This window comes from Schistocerca nitens, chromosome 3 (assembly GCF_023898315.1).
Source record: "Schistocerca nitens isolate TAMUIC-IGC-003100 chromosome 3, iqSchNite1.1, whole genome shotgun sequence".
Taxonomy (NCBI): domain Eukaryota; kingdom Metazoa; phylum Arthropoda; class Insecta; order Orthoptera; family Acrididae; genus Schistocerca; species Schistocerca nitens.
Window position 1 is genome coordinate 192,631,537 of NC_064616.1, and position 23,471 is coordinate 192,655,007.

Here is a 23,471-nt window from a genome sequence, read left to right on the forward strand (position 1 = left end):
GGGTCATGTTGCTCATTCGGGACGATGTCTATTGCCATCCCCTCCCATTGACCACCCCACTCGAAGCAATAGCTGTCCGTATTACTCTTTCTGCCTTTACTTTTTCTGTTTGTACCGTCTACACTCCATCGTCATCTGCAGTTAGTTGGGCTGACATGATGCACCTGATTGTTCAGCTTCCTCCGCTGTTTTTATTGTTTGGCGACTTCAGTTCCCATCATCTGCTTTGGGGCTCTCCTGCATCCTGTCCCTCTTGGCGGATGTCTTCAACCATCTCAATCTTGTCTGCCTCAATACTGGCGCCCCGACTTTTCTCTCGGACCCTACTCGTACCTACTCCCATTTGGACCTCTCGATCTGTTCTACCACTCTTGCCCGTCGGTTCGAGTGGTATGTCCTTTCTGACACCTATTCGAGTGACCACTTCCTCTGTGTCGTTCGTCTCCTGCACCACACCCCATCCCCATGTCCTTAGAGCTCGAACATACCGAAAGCTGACTGGGGACTTTACTCCTCCCTGGCGACCTTTCCGGACCACGATTTTCTCAGTTGTGACAGTCAGGTCGAATACCTCACGGCTGTTATCATCAATGCTGCCGAATGTTCCATTCCTCGTACTGCCTCTTCTTCACGTCACGTTTCCGTCCCCTGGTGGAATGAGGCTTGTAGAGACGCTATCCGTGCTCGACGACGTGCTTTACGCACCTTTCGCCACCATCCTATGTTGGCGAATTGTATTGGATACAAACGACTCCGAGCACAATGCCGTAGAGTCATCAAAGACAGCAAAAAAGCTTGTTGGGCCTCTTTCACCAGCTCCTTTAACAGTTTTACCCCCTCTTCTGTCGTTTGGGGTGGCCTGCGCTGGCTGTCGGGCATTAAGGCCCACTCCTCGGTACCTGGCCTGACTTCAGGTAATGAGGTCCTTGTTGATCCTGTGGCTGTCTCCAACTCCTTCGGCCGCTTTTTCGCGGAGGTTTCAAGCTCCGCCCATTACCACCCTGCCTTCCTTCCCAGGAAAGAGGCAGAAGAGGCTCGGCAACCTTCCTTCCACTCGCTGAATCTGGAAAATTATAATGCCCCCTTTACTATGCGGGAACTCGAACGTGCACTTGCACTGTCCCGGTCCTCTGCTCCGGGGCCAGATGCCATTCACGTTCAGATGCTGGCCCACCTTTCTCCAGCAGGCAAAAGCTTCCTTCTTCGTACCTACAATCGCGTCTGGACCGAAGGTCAGGTCCCCATGTGTTGGCGTGATGCCGTCGTTGTTCCTATACCCAAACCTGGGAACGATAGACACCTTCCTTCTAGTTACCGCCCCATTTCTCTTACAAGCTGTGTCTGTAAGGTGATGGTTAACGCTCGGTTAGTTTGGATTCTTGAATCTCGACAGCTACTTACCAATGTTAATTGCGGCTTTCGTCGCCGCCGCTCCGCTGTTGGCCACCTTGTGACCTTGTCGACATTCATCATGAACAACTTTTTGCAAAAGCGCCAAACGGTAACCATGTTCTTCGATTTGGAGAAGGCTTGTGATACCTGTTGGAGAGGAGGTATCCTCCGCACTATGCACAGGTGGGGTCTACGCGGTCGCCTGCCACGTTTTATTGATTCCTTTGTAACAGATCGACAGTTTAGGGTACGTGTGGGTTCCGTATTGTCAGACGTCTTCCTCCAGGAGAACGGAGTGCCTCAGGGCTCCGTCTTGAGCGTAGCCCTTTTTGCCATAGCGATCAATCCAATTATGGATTGCATTCCACCTAATGTCTCAGGCTCTCTTTTTGTCGATGACTTCGCGACCTACTGCAGTGCCCAGCGAACATGCCTCCTGGAGCGCTGCCTTCAGCGTTGTCTAGACAGCCTATACTCATGGAGTGTGGCAAATGGCTTCCGGTTCTCTGAAGAGAAGACGGTTTGCATCAACTTTTGGCGATATAAAGCGTTCCTTCCACCATCCTTACATCTCGGTCCCGTTGTTCTCCCATTCGTGGAAACAACTAAGTTTCTAGGGCTCACACTGGACAGAAAACTTTGTTGGTCTCCGCACGTTTCGTATTTGGCTGCCCGTTGTACACGTTCCCTTAATGTCCTCAGAGTTCTTAGTGGTTCATCTTGGGGAGCGGATCGCACTGTCCTGCTTCGCTTGTATCGGTCCATAGTCCGATCGAAGCTGGATTATGGGAGCCTCGTCTACTCGGCTGCTCGGCCATCCCTCTTACGCTGTCTCAACTCCATCCACCACATGGGGTTACGTCTTGCGACCAGAGCTTTCTACACTAGTCCCGTCGCGAGTCTTTATGCTGAAGCTGCCGAATTACCATTGACCTACCAGCGCCACGTACTGCTTTGGCGGTATGCCTGCTGGCTGTTGTCAATGCCCGACCACCCCTCTTATCAGTCCTTCTTCGCCGATTCTCTCGACCGTCAGTATGGGTTGTATGTGTCTGCGCTGCTGCCCCCTGGAGTCCGCTTTTGTCGCCTGCTTCGACAGTTGGATTTTGCCCTCCCTACCACCTTCAGAGAGGGTGAGAGCCCGACACCACCTTGGCTCCGGTTCATGTTTATCTCGACCTCAGCTCGCTCCCGAAGGAGGGTACTCCGGCTGCAGTGTATTGCTCACGGTCTGTCAAACTTCGTGCGCGACTTGCCAGTCACACCTTTATTTACACTGATGGCTCAAAAACTGACGATGTTGTTGGCTGTGCCTTTGTCGTCAGGGCCGTCACCTTTAAATACCGGCTCCTCGACCAGTGTTCCAGCTTTACGGCCGAGCTTTTTGCTCTCCATCAGGCCGTTCAGTATGCCCGCCGCCACCGCCATTCATTGTATGTACTCTGCTCTGATTCACTCAGTGCTCTTCAGAGCCTTGGAGCTCCCTATCCGGTCCATCCCTTGGTGCAACGGATCCAGCAGTCCCTCCATTCTTTCGCTGAGGGTGGCTCTCCTGTCAACTTTCTGTGGGTTCCCGGCCATGTAGGAGTGCCTGGGAATGAGGCTGCTGATGCTGCAGCCAAGGCTGCAGTCCTCCTGCCTCGGCCAGCCTCCCATTGTGTCCCGTCATCTGACGTTAGTGGGGTTGTTTGTAAGAGGCTTGTGTCCTTGTGGTGGGATACTTGGTCCTCACTTCAAGGAAACAAGCTCCAGGCAGTAAAACCATTCCCAACTGCTTGGACAACCTCCTCCCGACCATCTCGGCGAGAAGAGGTCCTTCTGACCAGGTTGCGGATTGGGCATTGCCGGTTTAGCCACCGCTACCTGCTCTCCAGTGACCCAGCCCCGCAGTGCCCTTGTGGTCATGCATTAACAGTGCACCATGTTTTATTGTCGTGTCCCCGTTTTAGTCAATCTCGTGTTGTCCTGTCTCTGCCATCTACTTTACAGGATATTTTAGCAGATGACACTCGAGCAGCTGCTAGTGTTCTTCGTTTCATTACTTTGACTGGATTGTCCAAAGACATCTAACTCTTTCACTTATTTTATCTGCATCTTTGTAAGAACTTTCTGGGGTCCCCCCCCCCCCTTGAGTTTTACTAGATAGTATGTGCTCTAACAATTGTGACTGGGCGCTAATGACCTCAGTAGTTGAGCGCCCTTAAACCCAAAAACACGTGACTTTGTGTGGGCACACGTTGTACATTGTAATTGAGGAGGACTATCCCTGACAATCATTTCCTGTACTGTCTAATCTGGATGGCACTTCTTAATGTGGTGAGTGTTTTGCAGTACACAGCACCTGTAATTCTTGACCCACGGTCCATGAAGTGAAAAACACATTTTTTTGTCCTAGAAAACAGTAGATATCATTTTTGGCGTACAGATTAGAGTGCTTGACTGTTTTGCTTTGGTGAAGTTGAATGATTTTGATGCTGCATTATTGTATGATATCCATGTCTTATCAGCCATAACAATGGGGAAGAAGCAAATCGTCCTTCTTGTCAACAGTGCTCCAGCAACACTCATCCACATGACATGGTTTGCACTTTGTGTTGGCCTGTAAGTTGCACTTTGTGTTGGCCTGTAAGCATTTTCTATGGCCACCTTGTACACAATTTGTGTAAATAATAGTGCATTCAACACTATGAAATACATGTGTATGTACACCAGTCATCAATTGTCAATCATATTGCAGTTTTTGATCCATCTATTGCATGATTTCACTGGTCTAGGTACTGAATCGGCCACTCTTCATGTATATTTATATGGTCACATCCGTCAAACCTGTCCTTCACTTATTTCTGGAGTCCCATAAACTGGACACAAATACTAGTAAACTGCAGCAACTGTGGAACTTTAGTGCATAAAAACTGAATTACACCACATACTTTGAAACTAGTGGAAGCAATGATTTTTGTTACTTTCATTCGCAGTCAGGTGAGCACTGAATCATAACAACGACTTCAGTGGCTTCATAAACAGTCGATAGGTGTTCAGCTTTGTTGAGAGCTGCCAACATTTAAATGGAATCAAATGGTCTTCACTTTTCAAATATGCTTCATATATTTGTTTCATTTGAATATTTATTGATTTCATTCCGTAAGTTTTTTCTCGTTTATTTTTGCTAGTTACAGAAGTATCCGATCTTGAAATTTCATTTTGGCTGTAAACATTCCATTTTTTAGATTCAGGTTCTCGTCTGTTTTGTATGTTAGACTTGATGTATGATTGTGTATGGCCAGTCTGCTCATCAGTTAGAGTTGTTAATCTTTTGTATCTAATCATCTAATTTTTTTTACAACACAGAGAAGAAACTAAGCGGCGATTCATTGCTGACTAATTTTATGCTGATAGTTTGATCCTTTCATTAAGATGTATAGTTCGAATTATTGCAGTGCTTATATCAGGTGGCTGAATGTTTTAAATTTTTTTTAAAATATATATTAGAGAGGGAAGTGGCTCACAACTATATTTCTATTTCTGGCTTTAATTCAGATAACTGTAGTAGAGAGACTTTTGGGGTGGAGAGTACAAGTTCGATGACTCCGTTTAGCACAGTATGATATGGCAACAAGTCAGCTTTGCATGAGCCTCTGGGCTTAATCAGTGAGTTCTTTTATGCTTTCTGGAAGAATACCTAGAGGAAAAACTGAAGCAGCAATATCTAAACATAGTAATTCTCATTCATGTTTATACACTCAGTTGGTTGTGGATTAAAACTGAGTGATGGAAAAGGACTTTTACGCAGGACTCTGTCTTGGTCATTGTGTTCACCTAACATCACTCTCAGCCAACATTTTTTGAGACATTTATCATAGTATGACATACAGTTTTCTATGATAATTATACAATTAAAACAGTAACAATTCCAAATCGTAACACATCAGCCATGTACATACTGTCCACACTTTGGTAGATAACTCTGGTGTGAATTTTTCCTCCCACTAAATAAAACTCAAAAACTCTTTGTTCTGTTTGCTAAAATGGAGGAATTCTTTATCCTTTAACAGATGTATGCTGTACTATCTAAGGTGTCACTAGTGTTTGGTATCTAAGTTATGAAAGGAGATGCCTTATTGATCTACTTGTCAGTTTCTGAACAGTAAATTAATCAAAAACCAATTCAGTTAAAAATTCACCATAATTTTTGTAGTTGTGGGCAATTATCAGAGTGTTGGTATTCAAGAATGGTTTTCATATAGAAGCAGTTATTATGCTTTATCTGTGGAAATTGGAACAGCACTCTGTTGCAGTTGTAATTTTAATACACACGTGCACGCACATAGAATTGTAGATGCATTAACACTTCTCCATGCACTTTAACTTAAATGTTCTCTCTCTCTCTCTCTCTCTCTCTCTCTCTCTCTCTCTGTGTGTGTGTGTGTGTGTGTGTGTGTGTGTGTGTGTGTGTGTGTGTGTGTGTGTGGTTTTTTTTTCCTCTAACATATTTTGTACCAATGTTGTAATAAATTCTAATATTTTTTCCAGGATCATACCAACCATCCCATGAGTTAATGCTTAGGTTCTATGCATATTATAAACAAGCAACTGAGGGCCCATGTACAGCTCCTCGTCCATCATTTTGGGAGGTTGTAAAAAAGATGAAGTGGGAAGCGTGGAGCAAGCTTGGTGATATGAGCAAAGAAGAGGCTATGAACAACTATGTAGAGGAACTAAAGAAGGTTTGAAATTATTAATACACAAACATTAGTAGTTAAATTTTAGTGCTTGTATATTTATTACTAATATTAGTTTCATCAGATAATCTTATTTCGTATGGAAATCAGGTTACATCAGAAAACTGAGTGTCTGAGATTATCTCAATGTCACTACATTCCAAATGTACTGCAAATATTTAGATCATGTACATACAGTTACCTACAGATCTTCTCAGATAGCTGTGCATGCTAAAATGACACTTCTGGGACAGGTTGGTGCACCAGTCCCAGATCAAATCTGCCCAGTGGATTAATAACGAGGGTTGGTGTGCGGGCCAGCCTGGATGTGGTATTCAGGCAGTTTCTCACATCCCACTAGGTGAATATGGGACTGGTACTAGTCGTGCCTCAGTTACATGATTTGTAAAGATTGACACTTTCTTTCTCTTCCACATGACACTACATGCTGGCAGTTGGGGAGAAAAATATTCCGTCCCTGGGGTGCAAGGGGGGAGGGTCTGGAGGGATGGGGGTGGAGGGGGGGGGGGTGTTGATAAGAGGGACATCCGGCAACCCCTTAAACTAACCATGCCAAATCTGTTCGTAACAATGCCTACCCTGCACCGATGTGGGGCAAAGGCACAAAAAAAGAGGAGATGTACATACAATTATACATATTGTCATTTAATGTCACAGTTATGTGAAAAATATATTTGTGAATGCTGGAAAATTTTTACAGTAATTGCTTAGCATGTGCTTATTCCTTCTTATCTGAAATCGTCTTTGGGGTAATGTATAAAGTAATTATTCTGCAAAAGTGAGCACTAATAAGAACATTCAACTGTATGTCTTGAAGTAGTCATTTCAAAAATATTGCAGTCATTACTCTATCACTCCTCAATATGTCTACTACTTAACAACATTTGTTTGATAGTAATAAAAATAATTTTTCTCCATTGTGTTAGTGTATCATTGAAAATATCCTGATATTTTTGTAAATTTTCGCAGAAAGCTGAGTAATCGCTGGAAAGAAAGTTGTGAAATCTTCATTATATGGACAGTGAAAACTTTGTATGTTGTTTAATTTTGATTGTTTTGTTCATCTTCATTTTGAATAATATCATTTCAGTACTCCAGTATTTCAGACTCTATTGAAATTTCAGAATTGTGAACTCTTCCTTTTCGTTAAATAATCCCCTCAAAATTTATAATACCTGTAATTGATGAAAATGTTGATGTAAAGTGCAGAAACAAAAAAAATTATTTTAATGATGAATTATTTAATGACTTGCTGAATGCTCTTCCTGTTTAACACTTGCTATTTATTGCAAATACCAAATCTAAATTATATATAGCGTTGACAGATGGCGCTGCTTTGAATGTAATTACATTTCGTTTTTCTGCTGATCATGTCACTTGGTGTGCACCCTTTTGTGATTTCACATCTGAGATCATGTTGTTCTGCATTTGCAGTCAGTGTTTGATCATATTTTTGTTTCTAATTGAAGCCAAATTAGTGTCTCTCATTAACATAAATTGTGAGGTTTACAAATTCATCATAAAATCTAATTCTACATATAGAGATGGCATCTTCAACACATCATATTTGACCCAATGGTCCCATCCACAAACCACGTGGCCCATAAAATGCTGAAAAATTAATTTAGTTATTGCTTAAGCATATCCATATAAAGACTAACTGGCCTGAACCACAGACAACTGATTGTGCATTGGTTGATTACAGTGAGGCGTGGTACACAACCTTATTTGGATGTTTCAAAATTGCAGTGTTCATCTGAAAACCCAGCAGGAATTGCACAACTTTGGGGGTGCAAAGACAGTTCACAGCATAATTCATCATCAGTTTTCAGCAATGATTTTTCAGACAATGTTATCATATGCATGGTATGCCTTAAAATTAATTACCGTAAAATAAATATTTTAAACTTTATACCAAGACCTGTTTCTACCAAATCTTTCTAAAGAACAATGTAGTTGCTTGAAGACAGCATTCACTACATGTTCTTGGTGCCACGAGTACTTACTTACTTCGAATGTTTATATAAGTACCACCCATGTAATTGTTCAAAGAGAAATGAGGACATGAAATAGAGTTAGTGATAAAGTCATCACAAGGCAGCCAGGGCTAAAATCTTAATTCCGTACTAATCCAAGTTGTTTGAGAAATTTATTTACCTACTTTGTTGTTATGCCTTATTGATTACCTTATTAACCAGCTCCTATTTCTACCAGTTTCAATATGGAAAAAATATAAATTAAAACTCTGCAGGGTGCATTTACGAATGAAGCCAGACGCTCTCCAGCCAGATGCCTTTTTCACAACACCAGCAATGCTTTCATTGAAGGGAGTTTATCTGATGGATACGTAAGGTGCAGTCATAAGTTTCTTTCCTCAATTTCTAGGAAAATACACACTTGTGATTGCCACATACAATAATGAAAAATGCTCAGTTTTCAGTTGCCTGTTGAGCACATCAATTTTGAGTCTACTATGTGTAATGAAGTTCAGGGATTGTTTTCTCAAAAATGGAGCCATGTTGACCCAAAATATCTTAGTCTTTCATTTTATTTTGTACATAATCTACCTGCCAACTGTGATTTCAATCAGTTAGTCATGTCAGAGGTCTCCCTGTTGTCGTCAGGTAAGAGTTGAACTAAAAATCTGAAAGTCTGAGGTTCCTTGTAAGTCCTGGAATTTTCTGTACTCTGTCACTTCTTTCAGCCCTGGTAACAAATAGTGCAATTGTACCATTGGTAGGAATCAATACTAAACTGTAATCACCTTTAAATGGCTAGGTACATCAGTCAGTTTGAAGGTCAGAAGGTGATACCCCAACAATGCCATATCTAGTAAAGAATTGTAGTGTTCAAACAAATCTTTGGGGTAAAGACGGCTCTATTGAGTTAATCAATGGTAATATTATTTTCAAACTGTTAAAGTTTTTTGTAATGCAAGCTTAATAAGGGAATAAATGTGATGTGAAGATGGTATTAATTATGTTTGGTTGCTTAAACCAATATCTAAACAAATCTCATGAAGCCGCTGTTAGTGTCTCTAGCAGCTTCAATTGTCATCTACAGGGAGACTGAGGACATATGTTGCACACTATTCTTATTGTACATTTTTGTGTCGTGAATATCTTACGTATAACTGAAGAACTCCCCCAGAATATTATTTTGTCTCGTAATAATGAGTGGAAGTCTCGCTACATGTGTAAATTTAAGTCCTTCATTTGTTTCTTTCTGTATATGTGGGATAATCCCAAGAACTACTGTACTGATTTTGATTTGGTTTTTACTCGTACGTAGACTGATTTATGAGGAAGGTTTGTGTATATAATTTATAAATACGAGGGTTGGAACTTCAATAGTGGCAACTATTTATTCACAACCAATACTAAAGAGTCACATGTTTGCACCTGTTACTGTCCTTTAGTTACCAGCAATGTGTAGAACCCGTTGCCAGCAACGTGGAAGGCATAATATACCGTTAGCAGAGCCTGTTCTGTTGCTGTATGTGCCCGTGCATTGCGGTGCAAAATGATGGGTGGGTTGCACAGAAAGTGTCGCCGCTTTCTTCGCAAAGCTGGTTGCAGGTGATGCTCCAAAAACGAACAGTAACACTACTTAAGTACTTGTAACTTTGATTTGATTCTGAAGATGAAGGAACCACTTCATGGCATTCGCTTCAGAGAATCGACACGCAGTAGACTGCTCCATTCTCACCATCAACAGAACAGGCTCTGCTAACGGTATACTTACACCTTTCACATTGCTGGCAGTGGATTCTACACAACACTGGTGACTACTTTGAAGGACAGTAACAGGTGAAAACATTAACTCGTTTGTATTGGTTGTGAATAAATAGTTGTCACTATTTAAGTTCCAGTCCTCATAGTTTGAGCAAATTGGCTGAACTATGATTAATTTCTCAATGCCACTGTGAAAACAATCTAGCTTTGATTGAAAGGAAACAGAAAGCTGAAAGTTGAGTCATCTGCTACACTGCTGATAAAAGTTTATACAAATGAATCAAAAGTGGATTCCTTGCTGAAGTAGTTTGTCAGACATGTTTTACTTTTTGTAGGAAAAATTAAAAACACACAGGTGTTGAGTTTGCATGTCTTTTTTTTCTATGGAGTTGTTCTCAAACAATAGCTTACAATACTTTGAAGTTAAGTAACATGCTGCCTATTGTTCAAAGAATGTTCGAAGACATGATTCTTTCCATAGCAGGGTGAATAAGAATGCCACAAAGAATTGAGGCAATGAGTCTGAAGAATGAATCACTGAGTACTAAGGTTACTCCTTCCTCCGTTAATTGCCAGAGTTTGAGCCGTATTCTTTCTTCAAACTCTTTGAAGCTTTTTCTCTGTAATAGAACCTGCCTTATTCTGGCCTTCTTGATCAATTTGTTTTATCCATATTTTTATGTTTAGCATACTATGACCACTTCCATAGTCTCCACCAGGATAGCTCTTGAAATGCATGACTGAAGTACGACGACGTTGGCACACCAAAATGAAATTGATTGTATTTATGACCCTAACACCAGGAGAAATCCACGTGTAGTGACGTCGTGGTGCCGGCCGTGCAGTTCTGGGCGCTACAGTCCGGACCTGTGTGACTGCTACGGTCTGGTTAGACACTGGACTCGCATTCGGGAGGACGACGGTTCAATCCCGCGTCCGGCCATCCTGATTTAGGTTTTCCGTGATTTCCCTAAATCGCTGCAGGCAAATGCCGGGATGGTTCCTTTCAAAGGACACGGTCGACTTCCTTCCCCGTCCTTCCCTAATCCGATGAGACCGATGACCTCGCTGTCTGGTCTCCTTCCCCAAAACAACCAACCAACCAACTGCTACGGTCGCAGGTTCGAATCCTGCCTCGGGCATGGATGTGTGTGATGTCTTTAGGTTAGTTAGGTTTAAGTAGTTCCAAGTTCTAGGGGACTGATGACCTAAGATGTTAAGTCCCATAGTGCTCAGAGCCATTTGAACCATTTGACGTCATGGATGATATTGGAAAAAGGTGGACAAGTCATTGTCCACAAAAAAATTCCAGTAACTGCTCCACTCAATACATTCATTCCTCACTCCCAAGCCCTAAACTTCAACCATAGGTCTAATGTGTCCATTGTCTATAGTCTCACGTATCTTCACATTAAAATCACCCTGGATGAGTGATATTTCCATTTTAGGCAGCTTTTTCATGGTATTTTCCAGCAACTTACAAAATGCATCAATTTCTATGTCCAAGGGAGCTGCAGTGGAAGAATAAACCTAAATGATGTGATACGGCAAGAAGAAGCTTTCATTTTAGTGGAGATTATTCTATCAAAAATGGGCCCTTAACCCATGAAAGCCTTACAGAGGTTCTTGGGAGTCACTATAGGCCATTTCTACCCACATCCAAAAAAAATACAGTGTGTTCTTTGCTTGAGACAAGAAGTGGCCACGTCCTTTCCACTGTGTCTTGCTGAGTCCAAGTACACCTAGATCATGATGATTAATTTTTCACTCCATGATAGCAATTTCAGACTGCCATCCTTTTAACGAGTCAGCAAGTTGGTCTAGACTGATCTGATCTGTGCATTCCCAGGTTCCTATCAAACCTTCTATCCCCCCTCCCCCCTCCCCCCTTTCCCCAGAGGTCAGACTACGGGCTTATTCTTTTCTGTGCACAAATAATATTTTGGCACTAAGAGCCTGAATGCTCCTGGTCCAAAGGATTATAGGCAAATACTAACGAAAGTATCCTCTGTCATGGTGGTAATTAATTTTGCTGTGGCTCACAGTGAATTTCTGCAGCAGGGTTTAGCATATTAAGGTTTGTGCGGTCTGCTATTCGTATTCTTAGAACAGACTGCCTTTTTCTGAAGTGCTAATAAGCATATTCAATAACCTGTATACCACTTAATACTTTGCTTTGAAACAGTCTGAGACTCTTCAGTAGTTACTTGGGTGACTTAGTGGTTATCTGTCACTAATCTCTTCTTTCACCTGTGTCATTGTTAGTTAATGTGAAAAATGCCACACTGCACCATGATTTGGCATCAGTGTTGTCACACAATTGGCTAAGTAAGTCAGTTCAGGAAAGTAAGAACATACCACCTCCAACAGGACTATGCTTTGTAAAAAAACTGTGGTGTTCAAACCAACCTTTCAACTTTTAGTTAATCGTCATATATGAAATTTTGCTAGACAGCTGCAAAGTGATTTTTGAAACCATAAGAAAACAAATTGATTTAGATCAGGCTTTTAAAGGGACAATGAATCCAAAATATTAGTATTGCTGTGAAGAGGGAATATATTTTAAGGAGTTGTGTCTTAAGTGTAAGAACTGGCAAGTTCACACATGGCCACACTTTTGCTGTGTCTGAGTTGACATATTGAGTTTATATTTCACAATTTTCTTAGATAATGTATTGGGTCCCAACATGCAACATAGCAGTAACCAAAAGATAATTAAAAGTCTAAAATTTTAATTAGTGGTTGGGAACAACATTAACGAATAGTATTTCTTGCTCTTGTACTAATTTAGTACCCGCATGTGGTGGTGGTGGTGGTGGTGGTGGTGGTTCATATTGTAATTGCTTCTAAAGTGCTTGTAATTGTGTGTTTCAGATAGTGGAGACAATGTCATACACGGATAATGTTGCTAACTTCTTAGGCAGCTTGGGTTCATTTTATGATTCGGTGCCTGTTGAAGACCTTGAGCTTTTAGTTGGAAATGTTATCGAAAGAATACGTTCACAACCTGGTTCTCCCCTTAGTGGATCACCCTTTGGTATGTTTTAGTTAGCTGCCACACTATTTGTCAGTTTTATTTAAATTAAAGTGCTTCTTCAAATAGAATATTTTAAGTATATAATTTAAGCAAAAATCTGGAAACATGAGTGGTGGTAGGTTGGTATCAAGATTTTGAGCAGCGATAAAAGTAGTTCGTGCATTTTGTTTCAGTAGTACTGGCACTTTTTAATTCCAAAGTTGTCACTTATTTTAACAGTTGCAAAAGTAATAAATACTGCAACACTAGAAGATATCCGCAGTTATATGTGTGGAAATGAACAACATACTTCGTACACAGTGATTGCAGTGTAGATACTTTTATTGTTCCAAAATGACTGGTTTCAACAACCTAATGCTATCATAATATGATCTTACAGAAATTATTATAAAATTTCCATGTTACATCACGTGAAGTCAAAGCATAAGACACACCCAATGTATTCATATCATCCATGCAACCCCCCCCCCCCCCACACACACACACTCTCTCTCTCTCTCTCTCTCTCTCTCTCTCTCTCTCTCTCTCTCTCTCTCTCTCTCTCTCTCTCTCTCCCCCCCCCCTCCCCCTCCTTACCTGGTGCCAGCTAGACTGTGGGTGCTTATTGACTGACAACTCAATGCTTCTGCTTTTTCATGAGTGGTCTCCTTCAATCCAAAAGTAATTATATTTTACAAGAACTTCCATATAACATGTATCAAATAAGAGTTGTTAGTATATTAACAGTAGAGCTGTGCATGTTGTTGTTGTTGTTGTTGTTGTTCTTCTTGATATTATCATGAGGGATATTCATATAGCATACTAACATGTAGGCTTTACCTCATAGCCTAGTGTGTTGTTAATATATTGATTTTTATTTACAGTTAATTCTATTGCTACAAGGATAGTCAATGATAGCTTTCTGCCAGTGTGTGCAGAACTTTAGTTTTTTCAAATTTTGTGAGCTGTTTTCAAGTACAGGCAGAACAATTCCTCCCCTTATCAAAATGGACCTACACTTTCATCGCCACAAATTTGTTCATTGTGCACATGTCAAAGCTTCAAAATCAGCCTATATAGGTTCACTTCTGCTAGTGGTTTCTGCATGAATCTGTATTAGAAAATTTTGATCCACAGTGATCTGAATAGACGAGGCCATTTTTGGCCTCTCTAGTTGTATGTTTTTGCAGACCATATGCTATTGCACATCACAAAATCCTCATCAGTATATAGATTTAGTGATCTGTGACTTCGTTTCATGAAGCTTGTTGATGTTCACCTTCAAAAACCTTCTGTAGCTAATTAATAAGGTCATTCGCAATAAATAATGACTTAATATCATATGAATTGTTATATTCGGTTAATTTATTGCTTTAAATTGGATATGGGCAATTTTTGGTGACCGGCGGGTCTGATTCACGTACTTACTCAAGGTTTCGGACAGGTTCGTCACTTGATGTGACAGCAGTGCTCCTAGTGTATAAACTCAAAACTATAGCACCTGTGATGTTAATGTTTATGAACGGCATGTCTTTCCCAACACTCCGCACCTGCGTATTGTGCCGGGGGGAAGTAGTTACACCACTTCTGCTTTAATGGGCCTCATCTCATAACTCAGCGCTTCACGTGACATAAGAGTGGTTTAACAGAGTTTTTCAAGTGGTTACATGACTGTACTCACTAAATAATAACACAGTCAAGCAAATCACATGATGATTACAATTTCACTCCTGAGCACACAGTAGTGTACACAGTGCCTGTTTATATACTTGTGCATTAAAGAAAATTTAAAACTGGTAAAATAATAAGCTCTTCTGGTTTAGGTATTAACACAAGAGACAGGAAGATTAGGAGGAACAAAGATACACTAGGCAGTGAACTAAGTTTGTTTAACTAAGAGCTGTATAATTAGAAAATAGCAAAATTATTTTTACTAATTGATGGGAGAGTAATTTAATGTGCATGGGGATTTCTCAAGTTTGTTAAAAAGTTTCTAGAAAGTTAAATTTTCAAATTATAACTAACAAACCAACAGGTTATTTAAGTGGAATTGTAAATTTTCGGTATTAGAAAAATCAGGGCTAGAAAACTGTCACTGGATTTTTTATTTTTTTTTTTATTTATATTTTTGAAAGGAGTACATTTTAAAACTCAAGCTTTCATGAACATGAAAATTTTCAATATGAATGTGCACTCGAAGAGGTACTTACATGATGACCGTGGGTGAATTCCACATATTATTCTTACTGCTTGCTTTTGTGCAATAAATAATTTCTTTCTAAGTGATGAGTTACCCCCGAAAATTATTCCCTAAGACATTATTGAGTGTAAATACACAAAATACGCCACGAAGTTGATTAATTAGTTTCCAAGTCTAGCACTTATATGAAGAGCAGAAATAGCTGAACTTAATTGTTAGTGAAGCTCAGTAATATGCTTCTTACAGTTCTAGTTTTCATCAATATATACACCCAAAAATTTTGAGCATTCTGTCCTATTCACTGACCCCTGTCCATGTGCTACATCATTCGTTGGTATGACTGTTTGTTGTATATAGAACCATGAGTTCATCTAGGCAGTGAAAACCCCCATTTTTTATTGCAGATTACATTTCTAAGGCAAAATGTACCTATGTTTTGTTTGAAGCATTTCCTTCAATTTGCCGCGAATGGCACTTTAATCGGAGGAATAGAAATGGGTACACAATTGTAATTTATGACATGCTACTCAGTGGCCCTTCAATATAAAATGGCATGTGGAACCACACCTCCATGCTAAGAGGATAGCAGAGGCCAGTATTTCATAACTTCTTGTTGGAAACCCCATTTGAAACATTGTATTTCTCCAGCAAATTGAACAGGGGACTACTTAATGTCCCATGGTGGCCATGGCTCATGCTAAACGTTACTCTACTTTCCTAATAAGAGTAAGTGTTCAAATGTAGTACTGCCAACTTTAGTATACTTAGTGATCCACTTTTCAAATGATCATATGCAGGAAAGAAGCGTATCTGCAGGAATGTCAGAACAGGTGTTTCTGATGCAGCTGACCATGTCTTCATGGCGTGTTGGCACTTGCTGGTACATCTTACCTTTTAAATATTTCCACAGAAGGAAATCCAGTGATCTAGTGGGCCAATTAATAGGGCCAGCTCTACCAATCCACCAACCAGTGTAAATATGGTCTAATACCTCTTGCACTTCAATTGCATAATGCACAGGGCAGCCATCGTGCTGTAACCACATAAGTTGTCGAATGTCCAGGCCAACAGCCTGCTGTAGTACCAGTAGTTCCTGTTCCAAAAATGTTCAGTATTTTCATCCATTCAATGTACCATCAATAAAATACGGACCAACGAGTTTGTTCCCCATGATGCCACACCTTTCGTTAATCGTCTAAGGACATTTGTCAACTTGCCGTGTCCACCCAAGGGTCTCGCAACTCTTTTTTGAGCATGTGCGTGGCTGCCATGGGTCCCCAGCCTTTGCAGCATTGCTTCCTTTCCGTGCTGCATGCTTATACTTATACTTTCAATTTCTCCCTGTGCCTCTCCATCAGATGCTTTTCTTGGTGCCAACCCTGCTTGGACCTGGTTTATGATTCGGCCGCGAGTTTCTAGTTGCAGCATATTTTACAAGTTTTCATCAAATAAACACACAGTCCCTATTATTGGGTTTAACCTGCCACCAAATTGAAAATTGGTGGAAAGTCAAACTTCTCCAAAAGTGCAGGTTGTGCAGGGAAGGTCACCCAATGTGGTGTGTGCTCCATATTCATGCATTTACATCTGTGCACCCTTCCCTTTAATACAGTAATACACTTTAAACCCAGCACAGTTGCCTCACATTGCGGGAGGGGAGGGTTGTCAAATACCTGCATGGTGGTAGCCCCCTGACCATGCTGTTGGTGCCTGAGCTGGAAACTCCTCAGGCCTGCCAAGGAGTATGTGCGCATCATGACTGGGGCACTTGGACTTAGAGTAGTGGATTATTGGTCAGGTAGTAGTTGCTGGGTAGTGCCCATTGGGAGAACTCACATTCACAATGGGTGGCACCATGGCAGATCAGCCGCAAATGAAGTGGATGAGGTCATTTCCTACTGGTGTCCATGTGGCTCCAGCAGTCTCTATGGAAGGATGGTTCTCTTTCAATGCTGAAAAAGACAACCCTAAAATGTTTCCTTCCCTGGCTTCACCATTGAAGGAACTTAGGGCTAAGCAGCTAGCAGAGCAATACTCCCCACAATACTCCCCACAATACTTGGTTTGTACAAGGACTGATGGTCATTCCTTCTTGGCCACAAGCCCTGTGTTCTGTGTGGAGAACTTAGAAGATAAGTTTGGAGAAGTGGCAGCCATCTCTAAAATGAAAAGTGGGCCAGTTTTGATCAAAACGGCATCTCCTGCCCAATCACAGGCACTCCTCACTTATAACAAGCTGGGTGACACACCGGTGATTTTCACTCCCAATAACAGTCTGAAATTAGTTCAGGGCATCAATTTCCATAGAGACCTGCTCTTAAACTCTGACGGTGTTCTACACGCCAACTTGGAGTAACAGGGTGTACATTTTGTCCATGATGTACGTAGGGGGCCAAAGGACAATAGGGTTGCTACCGGTGCCTTCATCTTGGCATTTGAGGGTGATTCATTGCCTGAAAAGGTCAAGGTGATGGTATCCTGATGTGATACAAAACCATATGTTCCCCCTCTATGCACTGCTTAATGTGCTTGAAATTTGGGCACTTGTCTTTGCATTACAACACTAGCTTCATCTCTTTCTCCCCCACCTCCCAGCTGAAGACAACTCACCTTCCTCTGGCTTCTCTCACCAGGAAGGAGTCCCTCAGGTCACTATCTTCAATGGTTCTTGCTGGTCTACAACTGGACACCAGCCAGTGGCTGAAGGATACACAGGCTGCTCGTTGCAAGGCTTCGCAATCATCTTCTTTACCTGAAACTGATTCAGAGAAGCCCTTGCAGTCATCGAAATCCTCTTAAGGATAGGAAAGACAAGAAAAACTCCTCCAATAAGGAGGACATTCCAGTGGCCTCATGCCACCAGATCCTGCCTGTTCCACCGGGGCGGAGACTCCGGTGGCCCCTGAGGCCCTGGTTCGCACCACACAATGAAACCTGGAACCTATGTATATTGATGCCATAACCCCTCAAACAGTGACAGCAGGTGACCATAAGCCATAATCTGTCCTCTTGGTCCCTTCATGGCCTCACTGTACATCGACAACACTATTATAGTGGAATTGTAGCAACTTCTCCACTACCTGACTGAGCTAAGACATCTTTTAAGCACTTCCCCTGCCTTCTGGACTTTCCTTCAGGAGACTTGGTTTTCAGCAGCATGGACACCGGCCCTTCGTGGATAACAGGGATATTATAAGAATCATGCTACCAATAACAGGATGTCAGGTGGAGTTTGCACATATGTACCAGAGACTCCATATAGTGAACTTGTGCCTCTTAATACACCTTTCGAGGCTGTGACTGTTCGGTAAGAGCATTTCAAGATACTACCATCTGCAATGTTTACCTTTCTCCCAATGTTGAAGTGTGTCAGAACATACTGTTTGCATTGGTTCCTTGGCTCGCCCCCACATTTTCCAATCTGGGGTGATTTCAGTGCCCACATCCCTTTGTGGGGCAGAACCATGGTCACTGACCACAATAGGGACCTTGAAAATTTACTGGTGCAACTTGACCTTTGCCTCCTGAATATTGGTATTCTCACATACTTCAGTGTAGCACACGGAGCCTTTTCCATTTGCATCCCTTGTCTTCTGCCACCCATCTACTGGAGGTGTCAAGGATGGCCTGTGTGGTACTGACAACTTCCCAATCTTCCTGTCCCTCCTTCAGTGTCACTCACCTGGACACTGCCCAGATGGGCTCTCGTGCTGACTGGGATGCTTTTGCCTCTGCTGTTGACCCTCACTCCCCGCCACATGGAGACATCAATAAGACAGTCCACAATACAACTGAGCCTTTGTTTCGGCAGCTGATTTAGCAATCGTCTGTTCCTTGGGCCCACCCCAATGAAAAATAGTATATTCGTGGTGCTCAGAAATTGCAGAGGCCGTTTGAGATTATAGGTGGGCTCTCCAATGCCATAAGTGGCACCAATCAATGGAGCAGCCCATCACCTTTAAGCGGCTCCATGCCCAGGTCCGCCACGTAATGAAAAAAATGCTGGGAATGGTATGTTTCAATCATCGGACCATGTACCTCTCCTTCGCAGGTTTGCGCTAAGATCAGGTGTGTGTATGGATAACAGGCACCTGTAGGTGTGTCTGGTATTACCTTGAATGGCACTGTTTACACTGACCCAGGCTCTGTCACCAAATATTTTGCACTACACTATGATCAAATGCCAGTGTCTGAGAATTATCAATGTGCCTTTCATGTCCTAAAACAGCGGTTGGAGCAAAAGAAATGATCTTTTACAACATGCCACCTGGAGCCATATAATGGTCCATTCAGCGAGTGGGAATTCATCAGTGTCTTTGCCCGCTGCTGTGATACAGCCCCAGGGCCAGACGACATCCACATCCAAATAATCAAGCATCTACCAGTAGACCGTCAGCATCATATCCTTGCCATCTTTAACCACATCTGGAGCGAGGGCAAGTTCCCAACGCAATGGGGAGAAACCACCATTGGCTCAGTACTGCTCTAGGGATAGACAGTTATTGCCTAATAAGTCTCACCAATGTTTTCTGTAAGTTGCATGAATGCATGGTGAGCCGGCATCTGTGTTGGCTCCTTGAGTCTCGAGGTCTTCTGGCTCTGTCCCAGGGCAGTTTCCACCAAGGCTGTTCCACTACTGATAATCTGGTTTACCTGGAGTCTGCAATCTGAACAGCTTTAGCCAATCGTCAACACCTTATAGCCCTATTCTTCAATCTGCAAAAGGCTTAAGACACCACATGGCATCACGTTCTTGCTACCTTACGTGAGTGAGGCATCTGAGATCTGCTCCAGATTTTAATCCTAGAATTTGTGTCATGCAGTGCTTTCCGGGTTCGAGTTAGTGCTTTCCACAGTACCCCCATATCCAAGAGAATGCGGTCCTGCAGGGCTCTGTCCTGAGTGTGCCTCTTTCTAGTAGCCATCAATGGTCTAGCAGCAGCTGTGTGGTCCTCAGTATCACCCTCCTTGTATGCTGTCAAATTTTGCCTCTACTATTCCTCCTGTAGTGTTGGTGTCACTGAACGTCAACTGCAAATGCACAGGCATGGAGCCTCACCCATGGCTTTCGATTTTCTGCCACCAAGACTCACGTCATGCACTTCTGTCGATGTCTTACTGTTCACTCGTGACCAGAACTATCCCTTGACGACCGACTGCTCATTGTGGTTGAGACTTATCACTTTTTAGGACTGATCTGAAATTATCCATTGACAGGAATTCCCAATCTTCGTCAGCTTAAGCGAAAGTGCTGGCTGCACCTTAATACACTTTGCTGCCTCAGTAACACCAACTGGGTGCAGATTGCACCACCCTTCTGCAGCTTTGCAAAGCCCTGATACATTCCCACTTTGATTATGGTAGTCTGGCATATGGTTTTGCATTACCCTCAGTGTTTTGGACAGTGGATCCGACACACTACTGTGGGGTTCGGCTCGTGACAGGAGCTTTTTCAACTAGTCTTGTGAACAGCTTACTCGTGGAGGCTGGGGTTCCTCCATTGCTGCCAACAACAGCTTGTCAATTATGCTACCAACATTCGCTGCTCCCCTTATCATTCAAACTACCGGTCCAAAAGACTCGGTTCATACCAAGACCCTCTGCCGCCAATTTTTCTCTATCCTTAGCACATCCCTTGGTTCAGAAGTCATCTACATTTATGGATCAATGGTTTCTGTTTGTGTAGGCTTTGCTCATACTCATGCATGACATATTGACCTCCTCTCCTTGCGAAATGGTTGTAGTGTTTCACTGCAGAGTTGTTAGCCATCCCTCGAGCTCTTGAGCATATACGTTCCTGCACTGGTGGGTCCTTTCTCATGTGCAGTGACTCCTTGAGCAGTTTGCAAGCGCTCAACTAGAGCTACTCTTGCCATCCCTGGGTCGTGGCTATCCAGGATTCCCTGTGTGCCCTTGAACATGAAACAGGCGTCCGATTGATATTATGCTGTCAAGTTTATGGAATGGCTCACTCTGACTTCACCAAACTAACTATGGGTGATATAGGAGACTACAAATAAGTGAAGGTCCTCCATGCAAGCCTCTCCCAAGAACTCTACTGCCCTTTGCTGGCTCCGCATCAGCCATACTTGGCTGTCTGATGGTCATCTCCTCCATAGCGAAGACCCACCCCACTGTTGTTGTGGCACTCGTTTGACGGTGGTCCACATTTTGCTGGACTGTCACAACCTAGCTGCCCTGGGGTGGATTCTTAATATCCTCGACTCGCTAAACCTGGTGTTAGGAGATGATGCCCCAGTGGCTGACTTAGTTTTACATTTTATTCGTGAAGCAGGCTTCTACCACTCTCTGCAAAGGAGAGCTGCTTAACCTTATCAGCCTCTTCTGCCCAGACCGGGCTGCACATGCCTGGGCTCAGTGGTCCAGCTCTGTCCTTACCCTACCTACTCTTTTACTTTTCTTCCCCCATCTTGTGTGGTCTGTTAGACTTATTCGTCTTTTGTCTCTGTGTGCTTCTCTTGCACTGTCCTTGTTGCTAGTCTTTCTAATGCAATTCCGAAGTAGAGTACCTCTGGTAAGTCGCGGGGGCTGGGCGATGTATGTCCCCTCATTGCACTCTGCTTTCAGGGGCTTCCGGCTACTTCCTAGATGGGGCACCTTGCTTCCTTTATTCCACTGTCTCCCTTTCTTCTTCTTGTCCTTTACCACTGACATTGGTAGACCTTGGTGGTTTTTGTCCCCTGGGTTTTGCATGGTAGGCTGTCTGGTCTACAGTCGTATAAACCTGTCTGTTAGAGGACAAAGGGACTGATGACGTAGTAGCTTGGTCCCTTTAAGCATCCAACCTCCTACTTGGTGTAACCAGAGGGGATTGTCTACACTCCAGTAATGCATGTTGTGCCTGTTAATGCTACCATGGTTTGTGAATGTAGACTCATCAGAAAATAATACCTCAGCAAAGAACATGAGGGTCATTTGGATTTATTGCTGTGCCCATACACAAAATACTGACCGGTTATGGAAATCGGTGCTATGAAGTTCTTCATGCAGTGACTTACGAGCGTATAGTACTGTGACAATACTACCTACAGATATACCAGAATTGCACTGTAATTGTCAGGCACTTATCCATGGGTTGTTATACACTGCCGCTACTCAGTTACTTCACTAGCTTCTCCTGTAATAAGTTTGCCTCATTTCCTTTTGAGAGTCTCTACAGTGTTATTAGACACAAAGGCATTCAGAACCTTGTAAAAGAATGAAAGAGAGTAAGCTCTCTCTGGAAAACGCTCGGCATACAAGGCAACAGCAGCCTCCCCATTTCTCCTACATCCTCTGTAAATCAGGATTATTTCAATTTTTTTCTTCTATGGTTACAATGTTCATTTGGACATCTGTTCTCCAAATGATAGGCGAGTATGCAGGCAATGAATGCTGCACAAGTATTGTCATGTTTAGAGCCGCTATCTGTTATACGTCTACACAATATGGAGCACCAGTCGTAGTGTACTGCATGTTTTGATACTTCGTAGTTCACTCCGTGGCCACGGTGGTGCTTCGAGTAGTCCCCTGTTAGATATGTTGGAGGAATACAATGGTGTGAATGGTGTTTCCAATTGTAAGTTACCAATTACTGGCCTGTCCTACACTTGCAGCTTTTAGGTGGATGTCGTAAATTACGATTGTGTACCCATTTCTATTCCTCTGATTACAGCGCCATATGTAATGAAATGAAGAAAATGCTTCAGATAAAACGTATGTAGATTTTGCATTAGAATTATAATCTGCTATTAAAAAAATGAGGGTTTCCATTTAAAAAAAAACTAAACTCCTCCCGAGCAGGCCATGAAGGCCCAATGGTACCGACCGGCCACTGTGTCATCCTCAGCCCATAGGCATCACAGGATACAGATATGGAGGGGCATGTGGCCAGCACACCGCTCTCCCAGCCCTATGTCAGTTTCCAAGACCGGAGAGGGTTTCCATTAAAGATACCAAAATTGTGCCCCGCCAACCACGCGTGGAATGGTGTGGCAGGCCAAGTGTGGTATCATTGGATGTCCTCCTCAGAGACAAACAAATTGGAATTATATAATTTTTTTTATCCAATGCATAGTTTTTGAGATATTTCAATTTCTTCAGTTAAAATGAACACCCTGTCTGCATCCTGGATCGAGAAATGTGATCTTGCAAACATTTTGTAGATATACAAGGGGCGCTTGAAAAGTCCGTGCAAAAATAAAAACTACTTACATGTTTGGGGTAAACCTTTTTTTTTATTTTTCAACATATTCTCCTTTTAGACTTATACACTTTGTCCAACGCTGTTCTAATTTGTTGATTCCTTCTGAATAATAGGAATTGTCCAAGTCTGCAAAATAGCTATTAGTTCACCACATCTACATCTACATTTATACTCCGCAAGCCAC

General features: G+C 42.5%; 1 protein-coding gene across 2 annotated transcripts in view; it reads left to right on the forward strand.

The window, feature by feature from the left end:
• The window catches only part of LOC126248135 (acyl-CoA-binding domain-containing protein 5), a 152,879-nt gene that overhangs the window by 100,863 nt on the left and 28,545 nt on the right, over positions 1 to 23,471 (forward strand). For both annotated transcript variants that reach the window (XM_049948827.1, XM_049948826.1), the window contains 2 exons: positions 5,923 to 6,116; positions 12,740 to 12,902. In XM_049948827.1, the coding sequence (XP_049804784.1) occupies positions 5,923 to 6,116; positions 12,740 to 12,902 (357 nt within the window). The remainder of the gene's footprint in view (positions 1 to 5,922; positions 6,117 to 12,739; positions 12,903 to 23,471) is intronic.